The sequence below is a fragment of the Neolamprologus multifasciatus genome, chromosome 1 (genome assembly GCF_963576455.1).
Source record: "Neolamprologus multifasciatus chromosome 1, fNeoMul1.2, whole genome shotgun sequence".
In the NCBI taxonomy this organism is placed as follows: Eukaryota; Metazoa; Chordata; class Actinopteri; order Cichliformes; family Cichlidae; genus Neolamprologus; species Neolamprologus multifasciatus.
Genome location: NC_140439.1, coordinates 7408631 through 7429564, shown reverse-complemented (window position 1 = coordinate 7429564; position 20934 = coordinate 7408631). Strand labels below are relative to the sequence as shown.

The window sequence follows — 20934 nt, the reverse complement described above, 5'->3', positions numbered from 1 at the left end:
CTTTATCAGAAATGGTCTCAGTGGAAGGATGGCCATCAAGAAGCCATCATTAAGAAAGGGAGGGGAAAAGGCTGAAGTATACCAAATTACATCAAAACTGGACTGGAAATCAGTGGCAACAGGTCTGATGCAGTGATGAACTCAAAAAGTATCTAAAGCTATCTGTAAAACATGGTTCCTGGTGGTAATATGATGCTATGGGCTTGATTCTTGGCAGCAGGGACAGTGACACTCATCCTAACTGAGAGAAGAGTAAATTCAGGCATAAACCTAACCCAGATAAACCTGCGCTAAATGTCCACAGAACCTGTGGCTGGTGTGATGGCTCCTGTTTCAATATGACAGACTTGAGGCTATAACTGGAAAAAAAAAAGTGGGACATTAATGGTGGAAAATGAACCTTTTTTACTCCAATGGGAAAATGCCAATTTTATCAAGGTAAAATTAAATAAATAAAACAATTAAGTGCACAAAGAGCAAATAAGCCTTGATCCTTTGTTAACCATTTGCAGTTACTATTTCAACAGCATGCATTTGGCAGTATGTGTAATAATAAACACATAGTCACGCTGAATATGCATTTTTGTGTAGTTACACTGAATGTGCACAAAAAGACACTGACAAGGAGGAAATCTCATATTACAGTATGTTTTATTTCAAAAGCCAAGAACAATACCAACATTTAAAACGCTTAAGCTATTAATTCTTTCGAACTACTCGTGGCAAGGTCCATGTGATGGTTGTCCTTATTGGAGGCTATAAGTCTGCTTCCTGTCTCGGAGTTCAAAGGTAACCCACAGTGAGCGTGGATCCTTCTTGTTTTTGCGCACAGTGATCTTTCCCTGAAGCTCTTCCCCTAAAGAAAATATCAAAGACAGCGAAATATGAGTACAGTACACCTTTTTATACTGAAGTCACATTACATTTAACTGGAGGGTCCCTCCCTCTTTCTCTTTGAAGGGGTGTGTCATCATTAACTCATCTGTGAGCTGAAATCTACCCCTGAGGGATAACTTTCCACAAGAAGTAGAACTTTGCTCAAAATATAAAGGCTGTTAATAAGACACATTATAGTAAATCATCAGTTTTGAAGTAATATGAATTAAAAGAAATCAAATATAAACAGTTACAGCCAAAAACCACGTAAAAATCTGCAAATGAAACTCAGAGTTTAAAGAAAGAGAAGATTTTTATCATCAGTTTGTCTTAATATATTCTAGTCAGGTAGGATTACTAACAAAGGCAGGAAGTCCCAAAGCACTGAACCAAAACTGAGAGAAAAAAAGAGCATTTTTTGTAAAAGAAGGACAGTGTTTCAGTGTTTTCTACATTCTATAGTGTTAGCAAACAACAAAGAAACACCAAAACGCTATAAAGTATACGTGCAGCTACATATGTCATATTTGCTCAAGTGCACTACTGATGTGTGTGGATTTTGTTTTTATTCACCTTATAGAAAGTTCAGGGAAATAAAACTGGACATATCATGCACTGATAAAATAAATAAATAAATAAATAAATAAATAAATAAATAAAAAGACAGAAAACAATTAGACTGAAATCGATCTGTGTGTCCATAGTAAACCAGAAATGAGTAACTGCTCATAAAAACAAGTCTTCCTGATGCCTTGCAGCAGTACAGTGCTGCTGAGCTCAGGCCTTTGCAGTATGAGTTGAACGCACTGTCGCTTACAGAAATGATGATGTGTGTAAAGGCAATGTGGTTTAATGTATGTTAATAAGCAAGATTGTCTGTGAGCGTGCGTGTATGAATGCAGATGTGTCGCGATCCCCAGATGGCAGCAAGGAGGCAGCGCGTCTACAGTGCGATGCACGAGTGATCGGTGAGGCTGTGAGAAGGCGCTGCTGATTATGACGCATAATCACTCTGATTAACTTCACGTTTGACTGCTGGAGGTAAATGAATGTTTACCCAAATGGCAAACAAGCATCCTCTCACGCTCTCCATCCCCGGCCTGCCTCCTCTCCGCATGCTGCGCGCTCCACATAGCTGGAGGTTAGAGGAGGACGACGAGAGAAAATGCTGACAGTGGAGCTTTCTCCAGCAAACTGTCCGCCATCGCTGCTGTCATGTCTTACTCGTTTCCATGCCAACGGTGCTGTCACAGAATCTGCTGCTGGTGCTGTGCTCTGGGGCTGTCACTTCATTACAGAGAGGGCAAACAGCCGTGGCGTTTCTCTGTGGGGGCTTTTACAAAAACAAAAACCACTGTGTGACAAATTGTAATGGAACATAAGAATATTCCATATTTGGGTGTGGAAAGTGGGGCCACTGCTATGTTGGGAGAGAACAGTGGTGGAAACTTTCTACTTTATTACAACCTTATTACTAGGGATGGGTACCGGTATCCGGTGCCATGATGGCACCGGTTCTGACATAAACGGTAGTAACCAGACCGAAAAGCAGCGCACATTTCGGTACTTTTTTTTCCCTGAGATGTCATACACTTTGGATTCTAGCCAATCATTTTACCATTGCAAGCCTAGTAGGCGGGCCCAGGTACATACGTTCTTTTAGAGCAGAGCTACAGATTAAAAATGCCTAAGGCGAAGCAGTCAAAAGTCTGGCTGTACTTCACAGCAAAATATGCAAACTCAGCAGCCTGCAACAAGTGCTTTAAGCTGGTACTGTCAAAGGAGGAAACACCTCGAATCCGATGAAACACCTGGCGACGCATAGCGGTTTTTTTAAAAGCCGAGAAATGCGCCGTATTTGATAGCTTGCTGTGAGATCTCACACCGTGCACATCTACTGCGGGTGTGGTGCCTGTTATCGGACCCAGAGTTAGCAACATCCCCCAAGAACCCGAAGAGTAGAGTCCTGGCCCCTAGCCCTGCCAGTGTAGCAGAAATGATGAGGATGATGATGCAGCAGCAGCCGTTCTTCTCTGCGTGAGTAGTTTAATGTTGTTCGTGTGTAATTTACGCTGAGTAAGCTAACCACGTTATTACATTAATGCACGTAAGGTGAACTAGCAAACACCGTTGTAGTTACATGATGCTGTCTTCTTGTTTGATGGCAGATACTCCCTTCACCCTGGCCATAAAGGCTAAAATGACCAAAGAAAAAGTGGAAAACAGATAAACATGAGAGGTTTTTGGATAAAGTTTGTGTTTTTTCCATTGATTAAGCACTGCTTCCAACCAAGAGTGATACCATATATGCCCCATAGCTGCAGAAAAGGCTAACATTGTTATCTTTTTACAAAAAAAACCCAGCTGAACATGAGAGGTTTTTGGACCAATTTTGTGTTCTCCATTCTTTAAGCACCGGTTTGAGCACCGTTTAAGCACCGGCACCATTTCAAAAGTACCGGTTTGGCACCGGTATCGGATAAAACCTAAACGATACCCATCCCTACTTATTACTGAATCACTTTCAGAACGAGTATTTAAAAACAAGTAACCAAACCAAAAGTACACATGACAAGAAATCTTAGAGGAGAATATTGTTTGGCGCTGTCTTACTAAAATAAGCAAAGCAGTCACTTGAAGGGAGTGATGCTGCTCCAAGACCTGCATATATTATTCAGCATTAACACACCAGCACTCACAGATGATAAAGTTACCCATGCCATGTGCAGTAGTGCACACTGATCCCACTGGAAATGCTCTCTTTTTAACTGTGCGTTCATAGCATATGTTTATATATTAAAATTGCCCATAGGTGTGAGTGTCTCTCTGTGTTAGCCCTGCGCCAGGTTGGTGGCCTCTCCAGGGTGTACCCCGCACCTCACCCTATGGTAGCTGAGCTAGGCACCAATTGTTTTATTAAAGCTGCTCCTTTAAGGACCCGAAGATCATCAACAAATAACCAAATTAATTTTCAGATGTTCCAACGGGTATTTTTCCAGCATCTTGTCCAGTCTTTTGTTGCCCTTGATTTGTTTCTAATTTGTGAATGGCAGAAAAAAAAGGGTTTACACAGCATCGCAGCCTTTTTAGGAATTAAAGTTGTACTAGTTAGTTAATCATTTATTATTAATCTCTGGCTCTCTTCCATAGCACGTCTTCCTTCCCTCACTCCCAACCGGTCGCAGCAGATGGCCGCTCCTCCCTGAGCCTGGATCTGCTGGAGATTTCTTCCGGTTCTTTATCTTACAATATCAAGCGCCTTGAGGCAACAGTTATTGTGATTTATTGGTATAAAAATAAAATAAAATTGAATTGAATTACTACACTGGTTAATAACTTTTGTAATGCCAATCATCCAGTTTGTTTTTTTTATAACTAATAAAACTTTACCGAAAGATTTCTACAAAAGACAATACACAGAAATGTTGCAAACCTGAAAACAAGATACATCCCATAGTAATAAACTGAAAGACACCATTCTGCCCCCGACTCCACCCCCGACTTAATAAACTTGGTCATCGGTCAACAATATAGAAGCAAAGCTACCCAACTGTGAAGGAATAGGTCACTGACACACATGCCTAGTTTGTCTTTTCCTGTGTCTCTACAAAGGCTGAAGTCTGGTCTCTGTGCATTTGACTTATAAAATGAGACAATTTCCACAATCTAAAGCTGAAAAAGAAAACCATTAGAAATCAGTCAATGATAGCTATGAAACAAACTCTTTCCTTATCCTTGTTTTTTAGGAACTGAATATACCTAAGCCATAAGTTTCTAGAGGACTGGGTTTTGCCTTACTGGTAGTCTTGTGACGGAGTGTGGTGGTTTTGGGAGGCTGCAGTCAAACTTCACTTGGTAAGAGGTTGATAAAGGCCAAAGAAATAATTGCTTGACCTTTGGTAACCTTTTGTTAAAACAGCACTGAAAGGAAAATAAAAATGTCTTGTGACCAAAGACTCATGCTCTCTAAGCTGTCCGTCTAATGTCAGCTGTGTATTGCAGCATACAAACAACCCATGACAGAGTGTCTTTTCAGTCACGGTGCACGCAAGCAGCTCTGCTGTAATCAGTCAGTGCAAACTCCCAGTGGAAGAGGGCCTCGTGCTTTCAGTAAACTGGCCGTTCAGAACCTTGGAGAAAGAGTTAACCATGTGTGGAAATGAGTCGGGGAACGGTGCCGGGCTTTCACTGCGATGTCGTACATCACCGTGCCAGTATCATTAAGCACAACCAGGCCCACAGAAAGCGCCCATGTCAGCCCAGTGCAGCGTTTCTCCATGAAATTACACCAGAGTTATATGTGATTCATTTAAACTGTTGTCATTCACATTTCGCTTAGCACTCCTGTAGTCTCCTGTAGAACTAGTACCACCATCTCCCTCTAAAAATCTTTTTCTAAAAGTGTAAAGAAAGGGAATACAAGGAGAGGAGGGAAAGTCGCAGAGAGTATGAAGAGGGACACGCGCACAGTTAATTTAGCAACACAACAGAGCTAAAAATAGTTCATTTCAAGCACAATGTTCACTCTTAAAGCTTCTGGGGATCCTTCTGTCATCCTGATGTATATTTTTATACAAAAGGGCAAACCACAGCAGCTGACTTCACCTGACACTGATGTGATGCTCATAGCTACATTTCACTCATAATTCTCTGGCATACACCCTCTTGCTCCAATCTGCCTTCATCTAATCCTTTTCTGCTTCTCAGGTCTCGTTCAGCGCACAGCGAAGAGGCAGAGGTGCAGAGATGATGGATTGTATATCCCGAGCACCGGTCTGCACTCACAACTGGTCCATGTGTTGAATTACAACCCTGAAGAACTTTAAGCTTAGCTCGGCCACTGCTGCTCGACAGCTCAAGGACCCTCAGAGTCCAAACAGGATAGAGGGGGAGGGTTGAGGAGGTAAAGAGGTGTTTAAACTGTGCCTGGAGAGGTAAGGCAGGGAGGGAGGGGTGAGGATATTTGGAAGAGCTACGGTTCCACTCAGGATACCCGAGGTGAGTCATGAAAATGGGGGCAGGAATAAAGACTACCTGACTGACCAATGAAAGCCTGGATGACGATGCACGCCCATGTTTTAGCTGCTCTGACTAGCTCTGAGCACGTAACCAGTGCACTGCTTCAGCTCAAGGTACTTTCTTGCACCGAAACAAAAAAAAGGCAAAGAAGAAAATGTGACCTTTCTCCAGTGAACATTAAGCAGGTAAAACTGTGAAAAACAGACCCTCCTCTTCAATACTAGAGCTACACAAACACACCAGAGCATGACAAATGATTTTCTGTTTAATTTATTACGCTGCCAGTCGGGAGGATTTGCAGCGATGTTTTGTTCCAGGCTGCTGCGTGCCTACTCTCTCTTGAGCAAGGGCCTCCCACAGAAGTGCGGCCTTAGAGTTAATTACTGCTGCACTTTGTACAAACACATCAAATAAGATTTGGTCCCGCCACGATAAATCACCACAGCCTGAGCCAATATGAAACACAACCGCTGGCTGTTTATGCTCAGCCCTTACTTCGGCCAATCAGAGCTAAAAGTGCTTCTCAGTCATAACCCGAGAGGAGAGGCCGTTGTGAGTGCGTGTATGTGTGTGTGTGTGTAACAGAGACTTTTATCATCTTCAAGGTGACTTTAGAAAGTTTTCTCTTACAGCCAGGGGGAAGTTTAGTACAGAACTATGCAAAAACAATTGTGCATTTCAGTGTGTAAAGAAGAATGTGTGTATATGGGTGTTGTAAAGTACACCATGGGAGCCTAGCAGGCAGCCGGTGAATGCTGTTAAAAACTCCATTTCTGGTTTACGGCCCCTGGAGGAGGCTGGAGACCGTTAGGGTGCTGGGGTAGAGGAAGCACATCAATAACCTGCTTCTCCCTTCATTTTATTCTTCCATTTAACTTTTTCTGCTTGCACTGCTCGGTTCAAGCTTGAGACGCATGCACAAACTGATGGATCTTTATGGACTTAATCTGTCCAATTTGAGGCAGAATCTTCTAGGCTGAAAAAGCTCAGGCTACAAACACATCTGTATGTATGCCTTGTTTAATGGTGCAACATGACATTATGCCTTCTAGATAATGCAGAACTAGGTAAAATAGGCACTGATCAAAGAAGACCAGAGTGAGACAGAACATGTGTAGAGGTGGGAGGAATGAACAAGATTAAGTCTACAAACTGAGGTCTAGTGGCCTCTAGAGGTAGTCATATCCATTACACTCCAAAAATAACCAGAGCTCAGAAGTTTCTACAGGAAAGGTAACATCCTATGAAGGATTACCAGAGCCAGAAGCTGATGGCAGCACATGCAAAAGAGGAGGAGTAAACCTAGACACACCACCAGCCAGCTGTCTTCCAGACTTATATTCAAATCTGCTGTTTCGTTTTAAATTGTAATTTTTTTTAACCTAAATTAGCAAATATATAACTGTCAGCTTGTAGATGTTACTGTTTGATTTTCTGACATTAATATGCTCAGTGAACAGACTGGCCATTGGCACGTGAGGTTTTTAACATTTTTGGTGTTCACTGGTTGTGCACAGGATAGTTGTTTATTGGAGGTCACGAAAACATGATAATACATGATAATAAGCATTAATGTTAAAGGAAATCAGTTCTTTAGTTTCCTTTAGTTTCCTGAAATCTAGAAATCTACAAAAATGCACACAAATAATAATAATAATAATAATAATAATAATAATAATGAAGCCCTGTTTTGTCATAAGCCCATAGAACAGTTTTGGTGCTCCTTAAATCTTTGAACTTGAAATAAACAGAATTCTGCCTCAAAAAATGATTAATGATTTAAATGATCTCCTGTTCATGATCATATTGCTCGTCTGAGGTCACTCTCTGGGTGACCAGTTCTGATGAATTACACTTTGTGCCGTGAGATTTCACCTGAGATGGACCTTAGACCTAATTGTTGACTATTCTTACTACCAACATGTCTTTTACCAAAAAACAGGCTGATGCATTCATATTATCGCAGTCTCTCTTCATTTTTTGGCACAAGGGGAGGGATGGGACAGTCTGTCTGGGACTGTAAAGTCTAGCATTGTGCATGCTCTAAAGGATGGCACTGCTTCAGATGGTAAAAATGATCTGCGGTGTTATATGCCTTGCAGTGCATACTACAGGACAAAATCTCTTCTCTCTCTAAAAAAAAAAAGCAGAGCATATCACCACAAACATTTTATACAAACTGTTAAGCACGATAGAGGAGGGGTGATGATTTGGGCTTGTTTTGTAGCCACAGGATCTGGTTAACATGGAGTGATTGCACCTACCATGAACTCCCCATGATTAAGATATTTTTCAGTCTAATGTCAGGCCATCTGTCTGAGAGCTACAGCCTTGCTGCAACAGGACTATGATCCTTAGCATAGCAACAAATCTCTGGCTGAAAAATGAAAAAACAAAATCAAGGTGGCCCAGTCAAAATGCTGACTGTAACATAATTGAAATGCTGTAGTAGGTCTGTAAGAGAGCTGTACATAAATTAATGACAACAAACATCAATTAAAAAAGTGTGGTCAGAATTGCTCCACAACAATGTATTAGACTGACAAAATTAAACAGAAAAGTAAAACTTAAAATTATTACTGCTAAAGGTTCCACAGACTACTAAATCATGGGTTGAAAGTTTTGTGTTTTTCACACTATTCTTTTTCACATGACCATGTCATGCACTATTATGTGAAAAAATCTGGTGCATAATGCTTCTTGGTATCACTGTGCAGCTTCCCAGTTCTGTTCTGTTTTTTAGCATACTATTCTTCTCTGCTCTCTCTGATGCATTTATCTTCCCTAGAATAATGCAAAGCCCGTGATAGCGTCTGAGCAGCATCAGAAGTTTTGACATTCTTATCACCCTGGGTGCTGGCCTCGCAGGCTGAGCACGGCTAGGAGTAGCTGGACATCAAGCGCCTCTGTCCCCACACAGGTCATTTATTACAGCAGACTAAGTCTGATATCTGGCCACTGAGTGGACAGCCAGTCTCAAAGCTCATCCATTCCCACTTCAGCAGACATATTCATGATTCCCATTATGATAACATAGAAAGAAAGAGTTTACAGCAGTAATAAATGTGAAATCCTCCAGACATTATGTATTACAGTGGTGTGAAAAAGTGTTTACCCCCCTTCCGATTTCCCTTTCTTTTTTATGTTTTATATCATCAAACAAATTGAAATACTAGACAAAGATAACACAAGTAAACACAAAATGTTTTTTTCCAAATGAAAGTGTTTATTATTGAAGGGGAAAAAATCCAAACCTACATGGCCCTGTGTGAAAAGGCGATTCTCCCATAAACCTAATAACTGTTTGGGCCAACCTTCGCAGCAACAACTGCAATCATGCGTTTGCGATAACTGGCAATCTTTTATATGGCTGTGGAGGAATTTTGGCCCACTCATGTTTGCAGAATTGTTGTAATTCAGCCACGGTGGAAGGTTTTCGAGCATGAACCACCTTTCTTAAGGTCGTGCCGCAGCATCTCAATCGGATTTAGATCAGGATTTTGATGGTTTAAGAAAAACAAATGAAGACTTTGGAGTGGCCTAGTCAGAGGTGGACTTGCTGGTGTGTTTTAGATCATTTTCCTGTTGCAAAACTCAAATCCGCTTGAGGTCACGAACAGATGGCCAAATATTTTCCTTAAGGATGTTTTGGTGACAGCAAAATTCACAGTTCCATTTACCACAGCAAGTCTTCAACGTCCTGAGGCAGCAAAACAGCCCCAAACCATTAAATGACCACCATATTTTCTGTTGGTATGATGTTCCTTTTCTGGAATGCTGTGATACTTTTACGTCAGATGTAATGGGACACACACCTTCCAAAAAAATTGAGCTTTTGTCTTGTCAGTCGACAGAGTATTTTGCCAGAAGTCTTGGGGATCATGAATATGTTTTTTGGCAAAACTGAGACAAGCCATTACGTTCCTTTTGCTCAGCAGTGGTTTTTGCCTTGGTACTCTGCTATGCAGGCCACTTTTGCCCAGTCTCTTTCTTATGGTAGAGACATGAACACTGACCTTAACCTTAACCTTAAGTGAGGCCTGCAGTTCTCTGGATGTTTTCTGGGATATTTTATGACCCTTGGGTGAATTGTTGCTGTGCTCTTCGGTTAATTTTGGCTGGCCAGCCAGCCCGGTAAAGTTCCATGTTTTTGCTATTTGTGGATAACGGCTCTCCATGTGGTAGGCTCGAGTCCCACAGCTTTAGAAACGGCTTTATAACCTTTTCCAAGCTAAGATATCTCATTTATTTTGTTGTTGATTTTTTCCTGAATTTCCTTGGTATGTTGTTGGGCTTTTGAGGATCTTTTGGTCTACTTCACTTTGTCAGGCAGGTCCTACTTAAGCAATTTCTTGATTAAGAACAGGTGTGGCAGTAATCAGGTGTGGGTGTGGCTAGAGAAATTAAACTCCGCTGTCCCAAGATGTGATATACCACACTTAGTTTATATCATAACACACCTTCATTTAGTAACTGCATTTTGTGTTTACTTGTGTTATCTTTGTCTGGTATTTAGTGTGACAAACATACAAAAAAACAGGAAATTAGAAAGGGGGCAAATACTTTTTCACACCACTGTATATAAACTGATATACTGTGACGGGAACACCATTTTAGAATGCAACACTAGCAGCAATAATCGTTTCTTTTGAGTTTGAGAATCAGCACCGTGTCTGAAAAGGAAAACATGCTGGAGCCTTCAAATTCTTCAACCATTTCTGAGATGAAAAGACTTTTTAATAAGGTGATCTGACTTTGTTTTCTAACACCAAAACCCCTGTGTGTTAAACTGAGGAAGAATGCCTTTACTGCTGGAGAGCCAGCTTTAAGGACCAACTTGCTGCTTGCGTGTATGTGATCATAAACTGCAGCTTTCTCGAGAACTGCTCATGCAAGCAACATGAGTGAGTGACTGAAAAAAAGAGTGTGTATGATTTATCTGAGGGATGAAATTTTAGGTTTAGCCAGCCCTCAATTTTTGAAACACCTTTTAAACCTAGTTGAGGCTTAAGATTTAGTTTTAGGGATATAGTTAGAATTAGGTTAGGGTAAGAGTTGTACGGTTACTTGTGATCGTTAAACTTGGGAATGTTTTAGTGAATATAATAAAATAAATGGTGAAATAAATGTCCTCACAATGACAGACACACTGACATGCTTGTTTCACACTTTTGTGCTTATATGAGGGTTTAGTAACTGATGGCATTTTGTAAAGTGTGAGAGCCACACCACAAGGGGCCTTGACATGATAGCATAATGGCTGTGAGTACCCTGCCTTGGGCATCTGCTTGTGATTCTAATGGACACACATGACACCATAACACAAAATGTCTTCTAATAATGTACTTCTGCATCAGTGTCCACACAATGAAGTGAAATGTGTAATATTTTAAAAAAATATATAGCTGTTAGATGAATCACTGTGTGATGCTGTTAGTGAACACAAGACACAGGACAAGACGTCCAGTTCAGTTTGGTGGAGATTGGGCTTAAAGAAAGTCATTTCCATAAACAATCATACAAATACGACTCACATCAAGCTCTATCAGTTAACTGTCTTTTAACGTGCTGATACAGCGATTCCACAGATATCTGACTGGCCAGTTACAAAAAGCCTCCCTTGTAACATATCATGATTCAGAGGCCTGCAGCTGGCTATCAGATGAAGTTTTACATGGTGCCTCTGATGGCTGAATGCGATTTGTTTTGATCCCTCGCTGTCACTGTGTTTGACGGATAATGGGTGTCAACCAGCCTCACTACATCTCCACCACAGACAGATTACTGACTGCAACACGCTATGACGCACCCCAAAGGGTCCAGAAGAGTGAAATGATATTATGAGAATTACCACACCTGAATATTAAATGCAAACCTGCCTATAAAATATGTAAATAAGAGTAAATAAAACTAAACTGAACTGAGTAGACAGTAGCACTAAACGTTGCACAGTGTCGTAGAGTGTTTCTCAGTGAAGTGTTGACTCACCGGCTTGGACAGACACAGGTTTCTCCAACAGGAACACGGTCTGTTTCCAGTGTGTCTTTGTGACCTGAGGACCAGTGGAGAACATCACCTAGTAATGTGGAGAGGGAAAAAACATTAGCAAAGCATCCTAAAGTCAGTACTGAGTTTCTATGAAGGAGGATCACTTTGTCATTTTGTATTATTGTGCAAAAAACAAAACATTTGAATGCTTAAGGACTTCAAATCTATTTATAGGGCCAGATTTTTGTGAAAGAAATGAGCATTAATGTGAAACTATTTCAAAAGAGGAAACCATGCTTTTTTGATTCCTGTCAAATATGCCACAGAAAGCAGAAAAAAAGGTGAGGTGAGTTTCTGTTAAAGCTGACCCACTCTTACATCTATTGGTCTCTGAATCATTTATAGCTGAGTATGTACAATAAACAGAATCTTACTGAAATTCAAATCAATAGAATGCAACTTGAGTTTCAGGTAAAAGAGGAAGTGCTTCAGAAGGCGTGTCTGTGCTGCTCACACAGCTTGGCATCGCCTGTTCCAACTGGCCGGCTCTGCTGGGTAAGTGCTTGTATCAGCAGTCGGCTAGGACGCCCGTCGATTGCCAGCGAATGCCTCAGGGAGGAGGAACACGCTAAAGCGTGAACATAATTGAGTTTCCGTTAAATGGCTCGGTCGCTGCTTACCTTGTTGCTGCAGCCTTTGTCGAAGAAAATGTCAAAGTAGCCCACAATTGCCTGCAATGAAATATGAGGGGTGTGTTAGAATGTGACAGTACAATAAACCCCTGGATTTGTTTGACTACACTGCAACGGTGACATGCAGAGCTGAGAGAGCGAGTGCGCACGAGGCTGGAGGCAGACCATGTCTCGAGATATTAATGAGCAATATGAGCCTGATAGCATGATAAGGACTGTGTTCAAGAACAAGACAGTAAAAACAAACTGGGAGTCTTTGTGTTTAAAGTGCTTCCTTAAAGGAGAAAGCACAATTCAGCTTTGTCATGTTATTCTTACGTGTGAGAGTTGGGCATATCGATACAAATATCAATAGTATCAATAGTATTGATATCAAGGCTGGTATTGCTATTGGATCAATACTAGCATGATAGGATCGATACTTTGATCAATACTGCCACTAAGTTTAGTAGGAAGCCAACTAGACTGCATTAATTTAAAAAATAATATAAAATAAACCTTAAACATGCACAATGAAAAATGTTTGAACCTTTTTGTGTTGACTTTCTATTTTATTTCTATAGAACATTTAAAGCACAGACATTGACAGAGACATGATCAGATGGATATTTACATTCCAGGCCTCCAAACTTGGTGGTCATTAAAATATGTTCAGAATTTGAAAACTGAACATGATTCATCTCATGAATCACGACACACTGCTCTCCACTGGTATTGGTATCGGCAGTACTGGCCATCTATTTACAGGGCCAATGTGCAGTATTGCACAGCCCTAGTGTGTGGTCTGTAGAGCCACAGTGGCAATGCCAGCTTACATACAGTAGATATCAAAATGAGTTGTATGGGAACTGCATTCTATTTTCTTCAGCCCCACTTCTTCTCAAAAACGACTTGCTTTCTCATTTAGGCTGAGTCAACAACATGTCCCCGCGTGCTCCCTCTCACCTCGCTTGAGACTTGTCACTGGACAAAAGAAACAAATTACCGTATGAGGCAACACTGGGCGAAATTTGCTGACAGTAACAAAAATATATACCTTAGATAGCTTGTTATATGAAATTATCAAAGGTGGCTATTTTGGTGGCAGTGTTCCAATAATGTAAAAAAAAAAAAAATCTCAAAAGTCAAGAAAAGAAGAAAAGGAAAGGTTAAGGAAAACGAATGGCACTTTACTCCATACATTTGAATTTAAATCAACAATTCCCACAAGGAAAAGGGAAATCAGACATCTGAAACATCTCTGGTCCAATAATTACATTAAGAGACCTTGATGCACACCAAGCACCACAGATTTGCCCAGTGTAGCTTTTAACATGCCTTACAGTTGTGTAAATTCACTAAAAGTCAGCAAGGAAACATGCTCTGTAGTCCTGCAGCGCCATAAACACATTTGACTGAAAAACAAACTGAGGGAAAGTCTTTAAGTCTTTAGGTGACCATTGTCAAATGTGAGGTGTAACCCCCCCCCCCCAGGTTTGTTTTCCTCTCATATCTGCCCCCACTGGAGGAACAAAGCCACTCTATCAATCTCAGGAGCGCACTTGTAGTGGCAATGATGCAGAACTAATAGCTTTTAATCCTGATGCAGCTGACAACTTGGAGGCCGGCTCTCTGAGACAAAGAAGAGCTGAATCAATGCAAGAGAGGAAAATAGTATACAGAAGAGAGGAAAGGAAGCTGTAAAGGTAGGAAAACAGACAAAAGGTAGGGAGACAAAAACTGCAAGGTAATGGAAGATGGGGAAACCATTTAAATGCCAGAGGGAATGCTGCTTCTTCTTTCAAGACATAAAATACAGTACCATCTGTTCACAGCTTCTGTAAAACTCTCCAAACAATTTAAGATTTTTTTGCAATACTAAAAGTATTTGCAGCACACTCAAAGATACACATACGCAACCCTGATAATCATGCTGCTGTCAGAAGCTGCGTTCAATAAACTCCACGCACCGAGGCTTCAATCAACCTTTATCGACTGAGACAGGCAGGGGCAGCACCGCTAGCTCGCAGCTAAACCGTGAGAAAAGAACCCAAAGTGGATAAAAGAGCATGTCAACCCAATGCAATTATGGCTTTTAATGAACGCTACAGAGAAGCTCGCTGCTCAGGTAATTAGGAAATTAGCTGTAATTACTCGTCAGGCAGAGCGGATTCACCTCTCTCAGCCAGAGAGGCAGAGATCATCCTCATCACGCCTCGTCGATGACAATGCCTCATAAGCGAGATTGATTGTCACTTCTTGCGTTGTGCAACTTTCACACAGGCAGCGAGACGGGCAATTAAAATTTAGGCCAGAGAAACTTGCAAATACACAAACAGCTTAGCAGCTCAGAGCCCCATTAAAATCGCAACTGAAAAAACAGGATGTAATGCCTCATAAATAAAACAGAAGAAGATCAATGAGGTCTGGATGACTCTCACCTGATTTGTACATGTTTTAGCACTTTTTTAATTAAAGAGGAAGAGAAGAACTTATCAAACTTATCCGGGGGCCCGAAATGACTTAGTAAAAGCTTGAAAGTTCAACTTCAGATGGCTATTGAAAACAGTAAAAGGTTTGTTTATTTTTGCATGGAAAAAAAAGGTGAATTCCCTGAAATGGAAATTATTTTAGTATTTAAACAGACAACAGGCATCATGTCACAGATTACAGAGCTGTTATAGCTAACCAGAGGGCAAATATTTGCCTGTGTACTCCCATATTTATTTTGAGCCTTGTCTCTGTCCACCTGATGAATTTAAGCATGGTAATCTCTCTCTTTATTCCTCAGTTTCTCCAAAAACTGGGAAGGACACTAAATTACAGCACAGCATATAGCGTTTTTAAGACAAATACTAATGCCGATATTTTGATAAAAGTATTGGTCTCAGCATTTATGTCAGTTTTATGAGCTTATAATGTGACAATGCTGTCACCGATAACTTTGCTCAGATCCCAAACATGTGTGTGTCATCAGGGACACTAAAGAGTACGCTCATGTGCACAAACTATACGCCATCAACACTCATAACATGACTGAATGGCGTTTCTCACACATCTTTGCTTTTTTACTTTACATTTATTGACAGTTAATGGTACCAGTACTGGCAATGAGCAAACAGCTAATATCGACCGATATAAGACCACCGCCAATGCTAAACAGTGATCTCTATGCTAAATGTTACAATTTTCTTCACCAGTAGATGGACTGCTTCATCTACCAAGCAGGTAGCAAATAGTAGGTGTTTGCTGGAAAAAAGCTATCCTGTTTGGCGGTTTAACAAAAAAAAATTTGTGTCATACCTGACATCTTATGAAATCAGATAAAAGCCTATGTTTCCTACCATATAGGGGGATGAAGACAAAAAAGGATAAAAACATAAGACAGAGGAGAGGAAGCACAGAGCCACATACACACACAACCACACACCAAAAACAGGACAAATCAGAACGAGCGCTTTTCATTTTCATCAGCGTTTAGCCTTGGGCCCCGGCTCTGTCTGTGATAAGTGATGACAGTGGGATTCTTGGCGGCCCACGGAGGAGGCTCTGCAAGACTGCAGCTCTCCGGCCCCCATTCTCCGGGAAGAACGGGGGGAAAATTAATAATTATCATCATGGATAACACCAACAGGGAGCAATTCATCATCGCTCCTCTTTCGCCTGGCTATGTGTCAGCGAGCCGCGTGGCCCGTCCAGATACTATTATACGATGGTGGGGAGGGGGATGTATGAAAAGAGAGGGTGGGTTAAAAGGACGGAAAGGAAGGGGCGGCGAGGTGGAGGGAGGGAGGGGGCGGGAGAATAGAGGGCTAATGCGCTTTTGATGGGGTTTATCCAGGCGTGGAGGCTTCAAGCACGACCACCTCACGAGCAAGATGTTGTGAATTCCTCCCCCCTTCCCCCTACGATTCTCTTCTCAGCCTCGCCATTCAACTGCAGCCGTGAGGCTCAGGTGGAGCACGAGTCAGCACACCTGCAGGTGGTGTTCCTCATTCGTGATGCTCTACAGTAACAGTTAGAGAAGGTCGAGAGGCAAGCTGTGCAAAACCGACTGTTTGCTCCACTGCTGAGCTTTGCTCTGGAGTGCTTGACGAATGCACGAGTGGAGGGCATGTTAAAATAGCATAGTCACACGCCATGAAGACAAACTCCAGCTTTGTCACTTTAAAGCCTTTACCTTTGGGCGTTGGTCACTGTTAATTTGTTTGTCCCAAAGTGTGGGGCACAGTAACAAGTAATAAGAGAAATTCAGTTTGAAATTAAGTATATCTTGGAGGGGCTGCAGCACTCTTGACTTTGGGAATGGCTGCTCTAACAGAAGCCAGTCTTTCCAAGGTCTTTGTTTCCCAAAATTCTCCAAAACAGTGTGAGGGAGCATCACGTAATCAATCACTAATCAGGCCAAAGGCTCTTTTAATTATCTCTTAATTGATTACATCCTGTATTTACTGACTAATTTTATACAGGTCACAATTTTGTTTAATTAACAGGTTTACCAAATTTAGTAGATTGGAGTTGCATTGGTCAGCAAATGCCCTCTTTAAATACTCAGTGCTGAATGTTACAACCGCTATTCATAAATACATACTAGAATTACTACTGTTAGAATCAGTATGGCTACTAATCAGTAGCCATAGTGTTAAGGACCTGGTGGATATCAGTTTCCTTTGACCTAACTTGAGGGAGCCCAGAACAAGCTTTATACAACTTTGTCATCACATATAATAATAATAATAACAGTAGTAATAGTGAACTGTATCAATGTTAGACAATGCTATTTCAAGGGAAAACACATTCTAAGCACATTTCTTTCCTCAATCAAATATAATCTAGCCAATAAAAGTGCTGCGTGTATTACCCTTCTATAGACAGACATGCAGACTTTTAAGTTTAAACTCAGAACACTTCCTCTGTAACTTCCAGGACATTTGCATAAATCAGTATGCTGATGATGATTTGTAAGTGGAAATAACCTGCCAAGGCAGTTTTTTTCTGACAATCAACTAATAGCTTAACTCAAAATGCTGCATTGTTAAGAGTTAGAGTGGATTTCTGAAAATTGTCCTTGAAGTTGAAGAGTACCTGCCCTGTCAGTCCAGAAGGCCACCCCCCACCCTCCCTTATACACCCAATTCAAATTTGATGGAAAGCAGGTAAGAGATGGATTGCTCACTTTTTTTTCTCTGTAGCGCTACAGTAGCTATGTCAGCAGCACCGAGACGGCAGTGTTAAAATTAATTACAGACAGAAACTTATTCTCTCCTGCTATGCCATCAGCATTCATCTTTTCCACCCTTAGGAGAGGGGGTGAGATATTTTGCTACTCACTCTACAGTTTAGGTAAATGGATCATGATGGTAGCAATGCTTTAGAGGGTTAAGCCAAAAAAAAAAAAAGATACAGATGCCAGACCAGTCAGAGTTTTAATGAAAATTTCAGCACATATAGTTTGTATGCAGCAGGTAGATTTCAACGTTTGCATGTAAACAGGGTGCAAAGTGTGTGGAATTCAAGAGGGAGGAAAGGAAAAAGGGACGGGGAAAAAAAACAGCAAGAATGAAAGGATTTGTCTTGTGCGTGAGCGGCGCAGACGCAGGGGTTGTGCTGTTCATTTAATGCAAGGTTAGGCAGGCTGAGCTGATGAATGGACTGTCGACAGGAGAACAAAAGCAGGCGCTCCATCACAGGACAGGAGAAGCAGCTCTCTCTCACCAATCCCTGAGCACTGGTCCAGGAGCAGTTTACCCTTCACACACCCCAATTTTAACTACTACTGAGGAGCTGTGGCCAATACTGACTACAGGTCAGTGTCTTTATGGTAACAACATGCTACTCCCACAGGGCAACAGTCCGTCTGTAAATCCTGAGACAAGCAAGCTGGATACTCAAGGCAGGTATTTACAATTTACACAAGTGACACTTAGAGTACTTGCATTATAAATGCAAAAAACCCAAAACAACCCTACATGAAACAAGAATGACTGAACGGTAAATTGTACACATCAGACGTACACACACATACAGTATCTGTCCTCCTACATACATCACAGCAACTGAGAATAATAAGACATGTGAAACAACAGGAAGAAAGCAGGACAAAGTATTGCCAAAAAATAACAATAAACTGAAAAACCACTTCCGTAATCTATGATCCTATCATCTGTTACCTCTAACATGACTGGACTTACAATCCAGAAATAGAAACGGGATGTTTTCAATTACAGAGCAGAGAAGACAGGAAAAATGAAAGGATGTTTACAAATCCCATTAAATCCACCAGCCTTACCCAGGGAGCACAAGCCAGATAATAACCACCTATTGATTATCCATTAAACCCATACACCAGTGCGGTAACACTGCAGCACAGCACAAAGCTGCTTCAACACAACAGGCTTTGGTATGGACAAATCACTTCTCTCAGAGCCCACAGTAGCGAGGCTCTTCTTTAGCTGGGTGGTTATTATTGGTGTTGCAGAGAGAAATGTGTCTGTGATGCTGTAGGAAGTTCATGGAATTGGGTGGCATGACTGGAGGGGCTGATGGTGGCTGCCAGAGCCAGTCCAAATAGACTCATAAAGCATTCTTCATGCTTTGGTGCCATGCACTTCAATTTTGTACTGAAGTTTTTGGTCAAGCTGACCTACTCACAGGTTCAACTAGGAGTCAGATAATGCCTCACACAGGACTACAGTTGTTCTCATCATTCCACATGTGCTTTGAGTGCTAAAAATAAATAAGTTAACAGGTTGAGCAAACTTTTGGAAGGACATGCACGAATGTGGTTTGAATATTACCAGTTAACAAGGCTGGATTAGCTTTGAAATCCTTTTTAATATGTGCGTACATGTTTTTAACCCACAAAGTATTTGTGGGTGATGAAGTATTTAATTATGCATGACATGGAAAGCAAAGCAGGCCGTGTACATTGACTATGTTGTATGGCAGTGGTTCCCAAACTTTTTTTGCTGGGCCCCCCTTGTTTTACAAGAAAAATGTTCGCGCCCCCCCTTGCGCGCGCGCGCACGCACGCAAGAACACATCCTCCAACCACACACACCCATATTTTGCTCCATTGCGGTTTATTTCACACCTCAAACATTTAGTAAACAATTAAGCAAATACAAGTAATATGCAGGTAGCAAGAAAATAAACTAATAAAGTCTTTTATGCTACGTCGGCACCTACATGGGTATTTTTGAAAACGCAGCTGTTTCGTCCACGCGTAAACGGCGTTTCGAATCACCGAGAATGGAGATTTTTTAAAACTCCTTTTTTGCGTTTATGTGTGGACGAGGAATATAGAGTTCGTCATGCAACGTCAAAGGTATGTGCCTTTTTCACGTCACGCTGTGCGCCACGTTATTGTTTACATGAGATGAATTGCAGAATGGCAGATAGAGACGAAATACTGTTAATCTGACTAACTGCAGGTTTTACACGCTTACATATATACACAGTTACTGTCCCTCCATTTAGAAAGGCAGAGGCGTCACGGTGTAATTATTTTACATGTAGTTGTTTTTTTTTCCTGTGTAATAATATTCAACATTGCTATCAATACATTTTTCAAAAAATCCCTCTGCAAAATGGGTTCAAAAACATAAACAACTGTTGGATGCTGTTTGTCCGTGATTTGAACCGGGGGAACAAATCGTGGCAGGATCAGCCTGATATTATTTGTATCCCACTGTAACTTTACTGTATAAAGAGCTAACATCTCAAACATGTCAGGAGTAGTTAGTCATTACAACAAGTGTTTGTGAACTACAAATTAAGAATGTGGGATACTGTTTGTCCGTGATTTAAACAGCCCAGCGCTGCTCCCGACAAAGGGAAAACCAATCCTGCAGGGAGACCTACCTCGGCACTTGTGCAGGTGAAATCAAAGGGAAGATATGCTTCACCATATTTTCTAGTCTTTGGCTTAGAATGAAGTTGGTTTGGAAACATATTCAGCGATGCTTCATCTCCTGCTTTGCGTTTGTGTGGGCGCCCCATGCTAGCAGTGTCCAAGCCTTGTTTTTGTTTTTGTTTTTTTCCCTTTTCATGCCGCGCCCCCCCTGCAATGGCTCTGCGCCCCCCCTAGGGGGCGGGCCCCACACTTTGGGAACGTCTGTTGTATGGCATGCAATACAAAGTCACATTAGCTTGGTGTCTCCAATTCAAGCTGAAACTCTATTGAACATCCAACTGAGAGACAATACAGAGACATAATATATCAGCACGTGCTGACAGATATCTCTTCTGTTTGTACCACCTTGTTCCTTTCACGCAGTATTTCTGATAAATGGTTGTGGATGTACAATGTTGTTTCAGGGGCTTTTTGTGTAGCATGTGGACAGACTACAAATGAACAAAAGCCAGTACGTATATATCT

At 41.3% G+C, this 20934-nt stretch overlaps 1 protein-coding gene and 1 long non-coding RNA gene across 2 annotated transcripts in view; both read right to left on the bottom strand.

Moving 5' to 3' along the window:
• Positions 1-634: 634 nt before the first annotated feature.
• The window catches only part of prmt3 (protein arginine methyltransferase 3), a 67293-nt gene continuing 46993 nt past the window's right edge, over positions 635-20934 (bottom strand). Inside the window, exons 14-16 of the mRNA XM_085162651.1 lie at positions 12564-12614; positions 11884-11971; positions 635-856 (exon numbers count right to left, since the gene is read on the bottom strand). Of these exons, the coding sequence (XP_085018777.1) occupies positions 747-856; positions 11884-11971; positions 12564-12614 (249 nt within the window). The 3' untranslated portion in view covers positions 635-746. The remainder of the gene's footprint in view (positions 857-11883; positions 11972-12563; positions 12615-20934) is intronic.
• LOC146525252 (uncharacterized) lies at positions 12752-20934 on the bottom strand. The gene is made up of 2 exons (XR_014874540.1): positions 20669-20934; positions 12752-19486 (listed from the first exon to the last, which is right to left on the bottom strand). It is a non-coding gene; the product is annotated as an uncharacterized LOC146525252 (long non-coding RNA).